Source organism: Oryx dammah, unplaced genomic scaffold (assembly GCF_014754425.2).
Source record: "Oryx dammah isolate SB20612 unplaced genomic scaffold, SCBI_Odam_1.1 HiC_scaffold_12, whole genome shotgun sequence".
NCBI lineage: Eukaryota > Metazoa > Chordata > Mammalia > Artiodactyla > Bovidae > Oryx > Oryx dammah.
In genome coordinates this window covers 71,622,420-71,636,898 of record NW_024070196.1, presented here as the reverse complement: position 1 = coordinate 71,636,898, position 14,479 = coordinate 71,622,420, and the positions used below count along the sequence as shown (strand labels likewise).

Sequence of the window (14,479 nt, the reverse complement as noted above, 5' to 3'; positions counted from 1 at the left end):
ACGGTAGGACCGCACACGGTAGGACCCCACACGGTAGGACCGCACACAGTAGGACCACACACGGTAGGGACACACACAGCATTTAGCACCAGCAGACCCAGAGCCCCGACACACAGGTGGCCCTGCTTTCCTCACACAGAGGTGCACGGCCCTCCCGGTGCAACGTCCCTCGGTGGTGGCGTCGCAGGCCCCACCTGCTCCGGGTCTGTCACGGGCGCCCCTCCAGTGGGCACAGGGCACGGGCGGGCGTGCTGGGACAGGCGGCTCTCAGGGCCCTGCCCCCAGCCCTGCCCAGACAGAAGCCGGTCCTCAAGACCTGCAGACGGGCTGGAATTCTTCAAGAGCATCTTTAAACAAACAAAGCCCAGAGAAAAGCAAACGCCCCAACACAAACCACATCAAAATAGACGTCTGCGTAGACGCACCGTCTCCCACGGGGGCCTGCAGAGGCCAAGGGGGCACGACAGCCAGGGCGATGTGTACGCTGCCGGGACCCCCAGCCCCAGGCTGCAGCCCCCTCTCAGGGTGGGCGTGCCAGGCCAGGCCACGCTGGGCGGGAGAAGGAGCATCACAGGGACCCTCTACCTCCCCTGGGGTCTGCACCCCGGCTCCCTGAGGAGGCCAGCAGGCAAAGCTCAGGGAGCCCCTCCAGCACCCCACCTGTGAGTGTCCCTGTGGGCCTGGGACACTGGCGCGAGGCACAGACAGCAGCCCCTGGGCAGCCGGGGGGGCTGCTCCCCGCTGGGCGGAGGTCTGAGGACCAAGGCGCTGAACCCCAGCCTGCCCTGTGCTGTCGGCGGCCTCCGGGCAGGGGCGCCCACGAGTGGGGGCATGAGCAGGAATGAACGACGGGGGAGGCCCTCCCCCCTTCCCCAAGCTGAGACCAGGGCTCCTGGCGCCCCCACACTCTCCTCCGGACCCAGACCCTCCCTGTCCCCGCCTCCACACACCCGCTCGGGGCTCGGGGGGTGGTTCTGAGCGTCCAGGGGACCATCTGTGTGGCGAGGCCCAGGCCAGCCCCCAGGACACTCGGGGCCTCTCTCGGGCATAGAATTCCCAGAGCGTCAAAGGTCTTTTGAGACAGGGAAGCCCCCGTCCCCACGCCCATCCCTTTCAGACAAGCCAGGAAAGATGTCATGGTGGACGTCTGCGGGCTCACCTGTGTGCAGGTGGCCTTATCTCTGCCGCCTGCATCCGGTGGGTATCTGAAGGACAGACGCCCAGGGTGGGCACTGCCAAGATTGGGCTCTGGGTCCCCGTGCAGGTCCCAGGAGCACCCTGACCCCAGAGGGTGCTCACACGTGTGGCGGGGCCCACCTGGCCCGTCTCTCAGCACTCTTTGTCTCGCTGGCCCTCAGCAGCTGGCGTGGCAGGAACAGGAAACCCAGATGGAGAGAAGGACAGACAGCCTTTCCCCGGGGGCAGAGGGGACCCCTGGAGGCTGTGCTGGGGAGGCCGCTGACCCCCAGTTCCTGCAGGCCAGCCAGGGGTCTCCTGGTGCAACAGGATGTCTCCCTGCAGACACTTCCTGTCTGCAGACAGAAACGATGAGGGCAGTGAGGCTGTGCGTCCCGCGTAGACAGCACTGGGTGTACACGGCACCAGGTGTAGACAGCGCCGGGTGTAGACAGCCTTGCTGTAGACCGCGCCGGGTGTAGACAGTGGGTGTATACAGCCCCAGTGTAGACAGCACCGGTGTAGACAGCGCCGGGTGTAGACAGCCTTGCTGTAGACAGCGCCGGGTGTAGACAGCGCCGGGTGAGACAGGGGGTGTATACAGCCCGTGTAGACAGCGCCGGGTGTAGACAGCGCCGGGTGTAGACAGTGGGTGTATACAGCCCCAGTATAGACAGCGCCGGGTGTAGACAGTGGGTGTATACAGCCCCAGTGTAGACAGCACCGGGTGTAGACAGCGCCGGGTGTAGACAGTGGGTGTAGACAGCCCCAATGTAGACAGCGCCGGTGTAGACAGCGCCGGGTGTAGACAGCACCGGGTATATACAGGCCCCGTGTAGACAGCGCCAGGTGTAGACAGCCCAGGGCTGGTGACTGTGCAGCTGGGTGGGGGCATCTACCAGGACAGTTCAAGGACAGGGGGACACAGCCAGGGCCAGGGACCCCACAGACCCCCTCAGCCTGGGGGGTGCTGGCAAGAGCCCCCCGCTGATTTACGGTCGCCCAGGGGAGGGAGTTGTGGCTGTGGAGGCCTTGCTCTTGCTCCCCCCGCCCCCTCGTTGGGGGTCAGCAGGCTGGGGTGCGGTGGTTCTCAGCTGGTTTCCAGATGGGCCGGGGGAGAGGCGTCTGGAGGGGCGCCCGGGGTGGGGGGTCGGTAAAGGGACCCTGCGGTCAGCGGGCGGCAGGAGCTGCTTTGTCTCTGCGGCCGCTGTCTCGCGGCTCTAGGCCCGTCTCTGTCACACGGAACCCCCCTTCCCCACGACCGCCCCGGTGCGGGGGGGGCTGGGCTCTGGTGATTTATCACCTGCTGCCTGCCCTCCATCGGAAACGCCGGGGGTGGGCGCAGACGGTGCGCTGAGCTATGGGCCCCCAGGGCCCCGCCACCCACACCAATGTTGTTGCTCCGTCTGGGCGGCGGGCCTACCCCCAGCACGGCCAGGGCCTGGCCCCAGCCCTTCCCGGGGCCTCGTCCGCGGGGCCCTCGGAGCTCGTCCCCAGCGGGGCGGTGGGCCTCTCCGCAGGCTGGAGAGGCCGCGGGGACCGCGCTCCGCTGCCGGCCTGGTCGAGAGGTGCCCCTCTCCCTGGGCACCCGGCAGGCGCCGAGGCCAGCCTTTCACAGCGCCCTCCGCGCGCCCCCCGCAGCCCCCGCCTGCCCGTCCGCGCTCCGGCGCACACAGCAGGGACTCAGTAAGTGCTCACCGAGCCAAAGAGCGGCGGACGGCTGCCGCGCCGCGGGCTCACTGGGCTGAGTCCCGGGCCACTGCCGCCCGGCGGAAGAAGCGCCTTATCTTCCCGCGACCGCGACCGGCTGTCGATGCGGGGCGGGGGGCGCCCCCGTCCCCTGCCCCGCCGCCACCGGAGCGCCCTGCGGACCCCGAGGCCGCCCCAGCCAGCGCGCGCAGTCCTGCTCTGCGTCCAGCGCCCCTCCATCCCCCCCGCACCCCTCCGCCCTACCTCAACCCCGCCGCACCCCCCAGTCCCCCGCGCCCCTCCATCCCCCGCGCCCCTGGGCTCCTGCGCCCCGCGCAGGCCATTCGGCAGGTCGCGAGCGCCCTCTGCTGCCGGGCTGAGGCCGCGCTCCGGGGAGGACCGGCCGAGGCATCTGCGCTTTTCCGGAAAGTTCCGCGCGCTGGTCAGGGCTGTGTCCGGCTGGGCCGCCGCCTTGCCTTGCAGGGACTCCGCGCTCTAGGCAAGCCCTCGGTCGTCCTCCAGTTGCCAGGATGTGGCTTGAGCGTCGGGGCGGCCCGGGGTGGTGCGCCACGTGTCTGGGCAGGGCAGGGCAGGATGCAGGGCGGGGAGGCCTTGGAGACTCAGGACAGAGAGGCAGCAGGAAGCTCGTGCCTGCCCTGGGAGGACCCGGGCCTCGCTCTGAGGCTGGTGTTCCTGGGACTCACATCACTGCCCCCTACCCCGGGAAGCTGGGGACCAGTGTGGTCAGAGGACTGGAGCTGCAGGGCAAAGGGGCCCGGAATTGCCCGCCTGGGGGCTGCAGGCATGAAGGGCTGGCGGGGCTATTCCCAGCTGGATGGAGTCTGAGCCCCAGGGGGGACCAGCCTGTCAGTGGGGAAGGGACCCTGGGCCAGGAGATCCTCCTTGAGACAGAGAAAGGGACGCAGAGACCCGGGGCTGGCGGAGGAGCTATGCTTCCCCCATGCTCTGGGCCGGTCGGGGCCCCCAGCTGGGAACGCTCCCCTTCGCCACACCCCGGAGGCTGAGGCCCCAGGGTCTGTGTGTGGAGTGTCAGCTCAGGGTCAGGGCCGGCAGCCCCCGGTGGTCAGCACCATGGCTGGAGCCCCCCAAATCGCAGGGAACTGGCGGGAGGGCAGGACGAGCCTGGAGTAACCACGGGGCTCTGCTGCCCTGTCGTCTGAGCGGGGAGCTCTTCCTCGGATCTGACCACACCATGATGCCGGCCTTTTCCTCTGTCAGAAGATGCAGACTTCTGCAGCCCCCAGGACCCCCAGGACCCCCATACCCAGCCCCTCAACAGGACGCTGGCTGGGAGGCTGGGCTCCTGCTCACTACTGGTCCCTCCCAGTTCCTGCTGGGACCTGTCCCAGAGCCCAGGGAGGCCTCCCTGTCTTAGCATGGGGTCACCTAGGACCCCCCAGGCCCTGCATTTGCCCCACAGAGGCCTCGGAGAGGAGGAGAGGGGGTCCCTGGGGCCTGGTCTCAGCTCTGCTCCTAGGGCAGCTACGGAGAAAGCTCTGGGGCCCAGCAGGGAGACGCCCCCCCTTGGAATCAGGTTTCTTGCTGTGGAAAGCAGGGGTGACATCCCGTTCCTGGACTGCACTGGGGCTGAGTTTAGGGTGTGACTTGAGTATCTTGCGCAATGACTATTACCTCTGACCCCGACCAGGGCTCTGGGCCACTCCCTGGGAGGCAGGGGTCATTTCTTTGTGCAGAAGGGGCCGTTGTCCCAGATCTGGTGATAAGCCTGGATGGACAGCGGACAGTCAGCTGCAGCCCACAATGGGCCGGATGCCACGCACCTGCCCACAAAGGAGGGGGTGGCTCCCACCTCACGTCCCACCGGCAGCCCTGAGATAGCATCGGCCCGGCCGGAGGGCCATCCGTCTTGTCCCACAAAGGCTGAGACAAAGACTGTGTCAATGGCAGCCTCCCCGACCGGGTCAGCGGGGCCAGGGGCCTTCCTGGGCCTGGGAGCCGGGGCTCAGGCCCCAGGCTCCTCATCAGCGGCCTTCATTGTTCACAGGGCCAGACAGGTGGGGGCCACCCCTCGAGCGGAAGTGGGGAAAGCATCGCCCTCTCTCTGCGGCCACCAGGTCCAGCTTAGCAGCCTGAGCCACCCTGGGGCGCGCACTCAGGATTTTCCAGGCCCTGGGATCGGGGAGACCAGGGCCTGAGAAGCAGTCAGGGGTGCCTTCCTGCAGGAGGTGGCAGCCAGGTGGAGGACACGATTCAGAGACCCTGCAACCCCCCGCGCCTCCTCACGCCTGCAGGGAGCTTCTGTGGACCCCAGCTCACAAGGCTCACCCCCTCCTCACCTGCTCTCCAGATCTTCTCACTCAAATGCCCAGGAAGGTCCTGCTGGGGCCCTTGGCTGCCCTCACCATCCCTGGTGCAAAGCACTCCTGATGCTTTGGGGCACCTCACACCCTGAACCATCCTTGGAGGCACCTGGCAGACCCGCCCTGGCGCCCAGAAACCTCGACTCTGAGCACGTGCTTCCGGCACAGGCACCGCCCTGCACACTGTCCTCACGCCCACTCCCCAGGTGGGCACTGTCCTTCCAGCCCTTCCACACCTCCCCACTTGAACTTTGGGGAGAGTCTGGGGCAGGCGAGTTCACTGGCTCGCCCCTGTGCCCCCAGCAGGAGGTGATATGGAGGTGTATGAACTGCCATGTGGGAACCCCCCCCCCCCCCCCCCCCCGCCCCCAGCTCTTTCTGGGTTTAGGAAGGGGACTCCGCGGCACACGGTTCAGATCGGTCGGGTGGGGAGCAGGGTTTATTGGCAGCGCAGACAGTGTGGGGGGCTCCTCGGTCCAGGTCCAGGCGTGGGTGCGTGTGGCCAGCGGTGGCGCAGCAGTCGTGCCCCTGCGCGGGGCCGCCGGGGAGGAAGGTCTGGGAGATCCTGAGGACTGGGGAGAGGGCCTGGCCGCACGGTTCAGCGTCAGTCGCTCGGCTCGGGGGTCGCGTGCTCGGCGGCCAGCGGCGCGCTCAGCGGCCTCCGGCGCGCGGCGCGGGCGCGCAGGCTCCGCAGGCGGCACAGCAGCAGCGCCAGCAGCAGCGCGTGCAGCAGCCCGAGGAGGAGCAGCAGGAGCTGCGCCACCAGCGCCGCGCGGCAGAGCGCGCCGGGCGGGCAGGTGGCGCGCAGCTCGTCCTCCGCCAGGTAGGGCAGCAGGCGGCCCCGCAGCGCGGCGGGCGCGGCGCAGCGCAGGTCGCGGTAGGGCTCGCGCTCGGGCCGGCCGGCCAGCCAGGCCCGCAGCGGCACCAGGCGGCAGTCGCAGCGCCAGGGGTTGGCGCCCAGGTGCGCGGCGCGCAGCACCGGCAGCGCGTCCAGCAGCCCGGGCGGCAGCGCCGTCAGGTTGTTGCCGGTCAGCACCAGCTCGGTCGTGTTTGGCGGGAAAGCGGCCGGCAACGAGGCCCACGTCAGGCCGCGGCGCCCGCAGTCCACGTGCGTCCCCGCGCAGCGACACGGGGCGGGACAGCCCGCGGCCGAGCGGCCCGGCGGCGCGAGCAGCAGCAGCAGCAGCGGCAGGCTCACCGCCCCGCGCGGCCCTGGAAGGCAAGCGCCGCGGTGAGCCCGGCCCGCGGGGTCCCGGGCGGCATCGCCACCGCCCGAGAGCCTTTCCACCCGCCCGCCTGCTGGAAGCGTCCTCCGGGTCTGGCTCGAACCGCTCTGACTGCAGCCCAGAGGACCAAAAGCCTCCCCGCCGGATGTCCTCGGGGAGCGCGCGGCCCGGGCAGACCCCAGACTCACCGAAGCCCATGGCGAGAGGTCGGCGACCGGGCAAGCTCTGGAGCGCCGGGCGGTGGTCGCGGAACCGGGCGATAAGGCCGCCCAGCCCCTCCCCGGCCCTGGTGCGCCTGCCGAACCGACCACAACGCGGCCACCCCGCCAGAAATAACCCCAAGGCCGAGCCGCCGGCGCAGATAGAGCGCTATCGCCAGGTCGCCGGCCGACCGGGCTTCCGGCCCCTCGCTCCCGGGGCGCACAGACCATTCGGACACCCTCTTCGACGTTCACCAACATTGTTCTCCTGTCACCAGGACAGGGTGCAGCATTCACAACGGAACACACTGGAGAGCGGGGCTCGGGGCCAGGGGTCATGCGGGTGGAGGGACGGAGAGCAGGGACCCAGAGCGACAGCGCGGCTGGGAGGGCGGGCCTCCCGCCGCCGATGGGCAAAGGGCGGGCCGGGCCGGGCTGCGGGGGAGGCGCGGGCAGTCACTGTCCCCTGCAGCCAGCTGACCTCCTTAAGTCGGGAGGGAGCCTAATCACTTCCGCTCCCAACCTGTGCGCAGAGGTGCCTGGTGAGTGGGGGAAGGGGTAAGAAGGCCCTGGCCCACGGGGGGCCGAAAGGGAGGCTCCGAGTAGGGAAACAGGCCAGGGTCCCGGGGATCGGCCCCCCCACCCCCACTCTGCCTCAGTTCTCCCGCCCCTGTAAATAGGGCCTGGAGTCAGTTCAGTGACCTTCCGGTTGGGGGCAGATCTCAGAAGTCACCACCCAACTTAGATCCAGCGCCTCTAAGCCAAAGAGGACTGGATGTGGGGGTGCCACCGTCCAGGCCGCTGGGAAGCAGATCCAAACCAGGGGAGGGGCCGATGCTGAGAATAAATTAGGGTTGGCTGGGGGCTGTGACCCAGCGTCTCTCAGAACAGGAGGGAAAAAAACCAGGTCTGGGCCACTCTGGGGTGGGGGGGTCGCGTCCGGGCCTATGGGTGATCCAGACGACTCCGGCGTCGAGTCCGGGCCCGTCGGGGTCCAGGGGTGGGAAGGGCCAGCCCGGAAGCCGGCAGCACAGTTGCGGCACGCGGGCTGCGGCGGCTCACTGGTCCTGCATCTGCAGCTTCATTTTCTGCAGCATTTCTTGCATCCGCCTTAGCTGCGGGCGGGGCAGGAGCGGCAGGGGGCAGGGTGAGCGAGCGGTGGGCCGGGCCTGCCCCGCGCCCAGCCTGGCTCCTCCCCGCTCCCCGCCCACCAGCCTGGCTCCACCACCCAGCCTGGCTCCTCCCCTCCCCGCCCACCAGCCTGGCCCCACCCAGCCAGCCTGGCTCCACCCACTCATCCAGGCGCCTCCCCTCTCCCCGCCCACCAGCCTGGCTCCACCCACCCAGGCTCCTCCCCTCCCCGCCCACCCATCCTGGCTCCACCCCCGCTCCCCACCCACCTCCTCATCTTTCATTCTGATGAGCTTTTCAGTCTCGGCGTCAGGCGTGGGCAGTGGCAGGATGGGTATGGGGCTCTCCATGCGGCTGTCCTGCGTCAGCTTGCTGCAGGGTGGACACCGGGGACGAGGCTGCTGGAGGCCGGGCTGACCCTCGACACCAGCCCGGCCCTGCGGCTCCCGCACCTCCAGGCAGGGGGCGGGGGCGGGCGGGGCGTGGGCGCGCACCTGGTCATTTGCTGGATGCACTGCGCGCGGTAGTTCTCGTAGTGCACGTCGCAGGTCACGTCCTTGAGGTCGTGCATGTGCGTGCGGATCAGCATGTTGCGAAGCTTCACGAAGTCGCAGTGCGCCTGGTTCTCCACTGCGGGCGGGGGCGGCCGGTGAGTGGGCCACCAGCCCAGGGGAACCTTCCCCCCAAAGGCTGTGCCCCAGGCCTGGACTCACCCTCCACGATCCCCCAGGGGTACAGACGCCCCCGGACCCGCTGTCCCTTGGCCTCCACCACCGTGTTGCTGCCGATAACAGCGAAGGGTGCACTCTCCTGGCCGGGGTCGGGGGGGCAGGTGCAAGGGCTCAGCCCAGTTACCACGGGTGTGAGGTCCGCAGTCCAGGAGGGCCATGGGTATGCCTCCGTGTCCCCAACAATAGCCTCTCCCCCAAAAGAACCTGTTATCCCCACCTTGGGCCTCTCTGTTGCCAGCTGAAGCCAGAGCTGGTGCCGCTTCCATGGAGGGCTTTTGCCAGGCTGTGCCCAATCAGATGTACCCTCCCTGCCTGGTACCCCTCCGCCTCCTTCCCCAGAGCAGAGCCTGTGCCGACTGTTAGTGATACCCCTGCTGACTTTGGGGTGAAGGGCCTGCCCTGGTCCTGGCCTAGTTGCTGCTTGTCCCCAGCTTGGCTTCTCCATCACCACTCAAAGCCACCTCCTGCCCCCAGAGCTCAGGACTCTGCGAGTTCGGGCCTGCACGTGCCTGGGGTACGAGAGGGGGGCTGAGTGCAGGGCCAGGGTGGGGCCTGGCCAGTGACTGTGCCCTTGTGCCCTGGCAAGCACTCCATGACCCATGACCCACACAGGGCCCAAGCCACACTGGCCAGCAGGGACCTGAGCCATCCCCGGCTAAGACTCTCCAGCCTGGATGAGAGTCTCACGTCCCCCCCACCCCGCCCCCCGCCCCAGGTCAGAGCAGGGCCCCAGCACTCTTCTAGACCCGCTGTACAGTGGCCTCTGGGGTCCCCCCAAGCGATGCAGGCTCACCTTCAGTTCCCGGTCCTGCTGCTTGAAGTCCTCATCCTCGTCCGAGTCGCACTCAGGAAACTGGTACACGCGGATCCCAAACTTGTCGATCTCTTCCCGGATCTGCAGCCAGCGAGGACTGTCAGGGGAGGGGCCCACGGCCTCAGTCCCCCCGCCGAGCCCCTCTCGGACCCCCCACCCCCGCAGGCTCACCCGCTCTTTCAGCTTCCGGATCTCCGCTGGGACAAGACAGTCGGCCTTGGCGATGAGGGGCACGATGTTCACCTTCTCGTGCAGGGCCCTCATGAAGCCCACGTCCACCGGCCGCAGCCTGTGGGGGGGGGGCCAGGGTGAGGGGCTCGTGGGGCGGGGGTGGCGGGAGGGGGTGCCCGAGGAACGGGCAGGCCGCCTGGCCTGGGGCGGCCACCTACCCGTGCCCGAAAGGGGAAATGAAGTACAGGCAGCAGTGTACACGGTTGTCCTGGATGTTCTTGCGGTTGAGGCCGCTCTCGTCCCGGAAGTACTGCTCGAACTGCTGGTCCACGTAGTCGGTGATGGGCTTCCAGCTGGGGGTAGGGGCACGTGAGGCCAGCCGGGCCGGGGGCCAGGGGCCGGGGCAGCCCAGGCCAGCCTTCCTCACCACTCAGAGTTGTTGACGGCGTCCCCGAAGCCCGGCGTGTCCACGATGGTGAGCTTCAGCTTCACCCCCTTCTCTTCAATGTCCACCGTGTGCTTTAGGATCTCAACCGTCTGGCTGATGCGTTCTGGGGCCGGGGGCAGGGGGTGGTTCAGAGTGGCCTCTGCGGCCCTGACTCCTACCCCCGGGGCACCCCAGACACTCCCAGGTTACGTGGTCTGGCGGGGGTCTGGACCCACACTTCAGGGACAGAGGATCGGGGCTGGACCTGGAAGGAGCCCTTGAAACCGTCACCCAGCAGGGGGCGCGGGGCCCACTCACCCTCGGCACTCAGCAGTTTCCGCTCCTTGTAGAGGTCCGTCAGGAAGAGGCTGTGGACCAGTGTGGACTTCCCCAGGCCCGACTCCCCTGCCCACAGAGGCGGTGGGGAGGTCAGGCCCCAGGCCCCAGACAGAGCATGGCTGCCCGTGCCCCTGCCTGCCCTGGGGCCCGGCCCACTCACCGGCCACCATGAGCGTGAAGTCGAAGCCCTTCTTCACAGACTTGCGGTGCACCTGGTTGGGCAGCGTGGCAAAGCCCACGTACTGCTTGTCGACGTCCTGGCGGGGGCGGGGCAGGTCAGGGGCACGCTCCGGTTCCCGGGGCAGCCCCGGGCCCTGCCCTCACCGCACTCAGGCCAGGGAGGCAGCAGGGCAGGGTCCCCCGGGGAAGGGGCATCTCAGTAGCACCAGCGGGCGAGGGTCTGTGGGCAAAGGCCCCCCTGAGGTGGGAGGCGGGTGGGCGTGGAGGGGGGTGGTGCCCTCAAGGGCTTCACAGAGATGGATCTGTGCCCGGAGCGGGGGCAACAGGCACACCCAGTGAGGCCGGTGTCCTTGGGTGGGGGGCAGAGGGCACCAGGACCCGGACCCCTCAGACGTGCCCAAGGCCCTCCGAAGCTGGAGAAGCCCCCACCTGAATACTCACCCCTCTGCGAAAGTAGGGGGTGGGAGGCCCCATCTGGCCGCCATCCAGCCCCGGGGGCGGCTGGCGGCAGCAACGGTGGAGCTAGAGCTATTTATAGACAGCAGCCCCTGGCCTCCCCACGCCCCAGCGCCCACCCCAGGACCCTAGGGCCCTGCAGCCCCTGTCATACCCCAGCCCGGGCACCGTGGTGGGCGCGCGCTGACCCGCTTTCCGCGCCCCGGTCCACACACACCTTGAGCCGCCTCTGGGCCTGGGTCCGCGGCGACAGCAGCGGCTCCACCAGGCGGCCCTCGGGTGCTGCCAGCGAGTCCATCGCCGCCAGCCTGGGACCGTGCGGGCCGCGCTGGGGCCCAGAGGGGTCAGGCCCGCCCGCCGCCAGGCGTGCTCTCGCCCCGGGGGCGCACGGACGCGGGCACCGGGGCCCGGGGCGGGGCGGCGCTCACGCGATGCGCGACCCCGAGGCCCCCCTCGAGCCGCGGGTCCGGCCCCAGAAGGCCAGCCCCGGGCACAAGCGGGTCCCTGCGCTGGACGGGAGCGCGCGGTCTCCGGGAGACGGTCGCCTGGAAATGAGGCCGCGCGGGCGGAGCCACCGGAGCGGAGGAGGGCAGGGCCCAGCTCGGCGGGCGGGCGGGCGGCTGCGCGCGGAGCGGCGCGGCTCGGGCCGTCAGCCCCGCGACTGCACGGCGGGGGCCGGTCCACGGCGGGTCCACGCCGCCGCGCCCGCCGCCAGAGGGAGCCCCATCCGCGCGCTCCCGCCCGGCCCCCCGAAACTCCCCACAGACGCAGCCCTCCCTGCGCGCCCTGCCCCCTGCGTGTGTCCGGGGAATGCTTACCGCCGCGGCCCCTGAGACCAGCGGGGAACCTGCGAGGGTAGAGCCCCGCTCCCCACCCAGGCCCGCGTCGGGCCGGAGGGGGCGGTCACAGCCTTAGATGCCCGGCCCCCATCTCCTCTGCAAACGCGGAAGCTGTGGCCGGTGCGTGGCCCCCCAAACCCGCCGGCCAGCCCTGCTGGCCAGACAGCTGCTGCCAGCTGAGGGGGGCTGATGGAGCGGACCCCTTCCCCCCGGGGGGGGGCACTCTGAGCTTCCACCCTGCCCTCACCCCCAGGATTGGGCAATAGGGGGCCTGGGGGGCTCCAGCCAGCTCCGCCCTCTTGCCTGTGCTGCGATGCCAGGGACCACGGGGGTCTCCTGAGCAGCCAAACCCAGCCTCGCCCCCACCCTGCAGGCCCCCACCAGAATCGGAACAGGCCAGACCAATGGGAAGGAGCTGGGCCTCCAAAGAGGTGGACGCGCTCTGAACTCTGTCAGTAGGGCCAGGAGGCCCCCACACCCTCACCCGCCCTCCCTTCCTGGCTCCATGCTTAAGGGGCCTCTGTCCCCCGGTCCAGGCTGGAGCTGCCGCCATGGGGCCTGGAGGCTGCTGGCACCTGGGGAGGAGGGGTGGGTCCACTGCTGGGAACAGGGGCGCCTTTCATCCAAGAGGACGGCGGGGGGGGCCACAGGCCACAGCCCGGCCCCGTGCCCTGGCTCCCAGAAAGCACCCGCCACGTGGACCTTTTGGGGGTCTCCAGCCTGAGTATCCCCCAGCCTCCAACCCCGGGCGCCACCTTAGACACGGCTCCTAGGCCCAGCTCCTGCCAGGTGGACAAGCTAACCTCTCGGGCCCGGGGCACCTCCGAGGACAGAGCCAGGCCTGAAGGGTGCACTGCCCAGACGGCCTTGGTTTGCCCACTGGTGAGGCACAGCCTCGGGAGGCCCGGGACGGGACAAGCCCAGCCCCTGCCAGCCCGGCCCGCATCCCACCTCACCCGCACAGGGCTGCGGATTCCCTGGGGGTCCCCAAGGAGAGGGCCCTGCCGCCCGCTTTGTCTGATCCTCGAGGCACAACAGACACTCCCGAGGACTCAGAGCCGCAGACGTGCCGCGCCCACCTCCTCCCCACCGCCTGGTGCCTGACACTCTCAAGGCGTTTTCATTCTTAGAATCTCCCCGTCGGCTTTGGGGACGGGAGCCAGAGCCAGGGGAACCACCACTTTCGCTGAGAGGGGGTGAGGTGGGGGAGGGTACAGGGGACCACCAGAGCCCCCCACCCCGTGCCTGAGACGGTGGGCACAGAGGGGTCCATAGGGTCCCCCTCTTTCCTGGAGGGGCGACAGGCTGAGGCTCAGAACGCCAACAATGGAACAGTGAAGACCCACGGGGACCCTGCCCCAAACGCCTGGCTCCTGGCCCCAATTCCGGGGGGACCCTACATGCCACCCACATCACGCCCTCTGCCTCAGGCCCCGGGGGTAGGCATGGGTGAGGCCCGTCCTAGCTGAGCTCCAGGTGGGGCAGACACCAGCCCAGAGGGGCTGGAGCCCCAGCAGGGAACCCCAAGTGCCCGCAGGCCCCGGAGTAGGGGGCCGGTCTCCCGGGGCTTCCCCCATCTCTCCCTGAACAATGGCAGGCTGGCGGGCTGGCCCTGCGTCTCCTGCATTGTTTGACCCGAAGCACGGGCAGGCAGCTCCTGGCCCTGGCTCCCCAGGGAGCCCCTTGCTGGCAGGGTGAAGATGAGAGGCCCCTCCCCACGAGCCTCGCCCGGCCCAGGGCGCAGCCGGCAACTCCAAGCCCCAGCACCACCTGCCAGGCTGCTCCGCCCGCCTGCCACACCTGGGCCAATACTGTGGGGCTCCACCCAGGGTGTGAACCCCCATCCCTGACAGGGGCTGCCAAGGCCACCTTGGTGCCCAAGTCAGCCTTCCTGTTCTGCCCTAAACACGGCTGCGCTCGAGCAGAGAGACCTCAGCCAGTGGGGCTGCCCCAGGGCCCCAAGCTCCCCGGATGCGCCCCCCTCCGCGGGGCCTCCTCGATATTTAACCCTGACCTCAGCCAGGTTCGCAGTGGGTGTCCAGGCAGCCTTCTGTCCAGCGCTGTGCACCTGGAGGGTGGGGGTCCAGGCAGGCCCTTGGGTGAACCAGATTGTACCCTCTAGGTCTGAAGACCCATGCTGGGCAGGGGGATGACTCAGACCAGGCCCTGGAGGCTCCCGGTCTGGGCAAGAGGCCCCAGGTCAGCCCACTCACATCTCTCAGTGGGAAGCGGATGCAGAGAAGCCGGGTGGGGTGGCCCGGGCAGCCGCCCGCCCGCCCTCTCCGTGTGGGGCCACTAGGGGACAGCCCTGGCTGCTGGACGCAGACCCCTCCCCCCGCCCCTGGCCTTCCATGACCAGGGGCTCCCTCAGGACCCCCACCCCGCACGCGGTCTTGGGCCAGTTCAACAAGGAGAGGCCGGCGCCGGACCAGTGGGAGGGAGCACCCGGCCCATCCCCCATCGGGGAGGGGCCCACGCGGCGCAAGCCAGGGTCAGGATCCAGGACCCCGGCACGGCGCCCCCTCCGCCCCGCAGCACCCGGGCTGACGATCGGCTATCGCGACAGGGCGGGATGTCGGCGGGCGGGGGCGGGGTCGCGCGGGGCGCCGCGGTGTTGTTGGCACAATGGGTGACAGCGGGCCGGGGGGGCGGCGGCGCGCGCGTACCTGCTTGTCCTCTGCGGGTGCGGGTCGTGTCGGGGGTCGGGTCGGGGTCCAGGGCCGGCCGGCGAGCGGGAGAGAGACCGAGACACACGATG

The 14,479-nt window shown here is 69.6% G+C and overlaps 2 protein-coding genes across 3 annotated transcripts; both read right to left on the bottom strand.

Moving 5' to 3' along the window:
- Positions 1 to 5,628: 5,628 nt before the first annotated feature.
- On the bottom strand, positions 5,629 to 6,994 carry GP1BB (glycoprotein Ib platelet subunit beta). The gene has a single exon (XM_040251268.1). The coding sequence runs from the start codon at positions 6,970 to 6,972 to the stop codon at positions 5,812 to 5,814; it is 1,161 nt and encodes a 386-aa protein (XP_040107202.1). The 5' UTR covers positions 6,973 to 6,994; the 3' UTR covers positions 5,629 to 5,811.
- A 189-nt stretch (positions 6,995 to 7,183) lies between these two features.
- SEPTIN5 (septin 5) lies at positions 7,184 to 11,265 on the bottom strand. 2 transcript variants are annotated; one of them, XM_040251269.1, is made up of 11 exons: positions 11,100 to 11,265; positions 10,407 to 10,503; positions 10,226 to 10,312; positions 9,908 to 10,031; positions 9,699 to 9,833; positions 9,481 to 9,598; positions 9,289 to 9,390; positions 8,478 to 8,574; positions 8,259 to 8,394; positions 8,034 to 8,136; positions 7,184 to 7,748 (listed from the first exon to the last, which is right to left on the bottom strand). In XM_040251269.1, exons 1-11 carry the CDS (start codon positions 11,178 to 11,180, stop codon positions 7,692 to 7,694), a joined length of 1,137 nt encoding a protein of 378 aa, XP_040107203.1. In that variant the 5' UTR covers positions 11,181 to 11,265; the 3' UTR covers positions 7,184 to 7,691. The 2 variants fall into 2 exon arrangements, with proteins under 2 accessions (XP_040107203.1, XP_040107204.1); XM_040251270.1 differs by lacking the exon at positions 11,100 to 11,265 and adding an exon at positions 10,868 to 11,040.
- Positions 11,266 to 14,479: the final 3,214 nt, after the last annotated feature.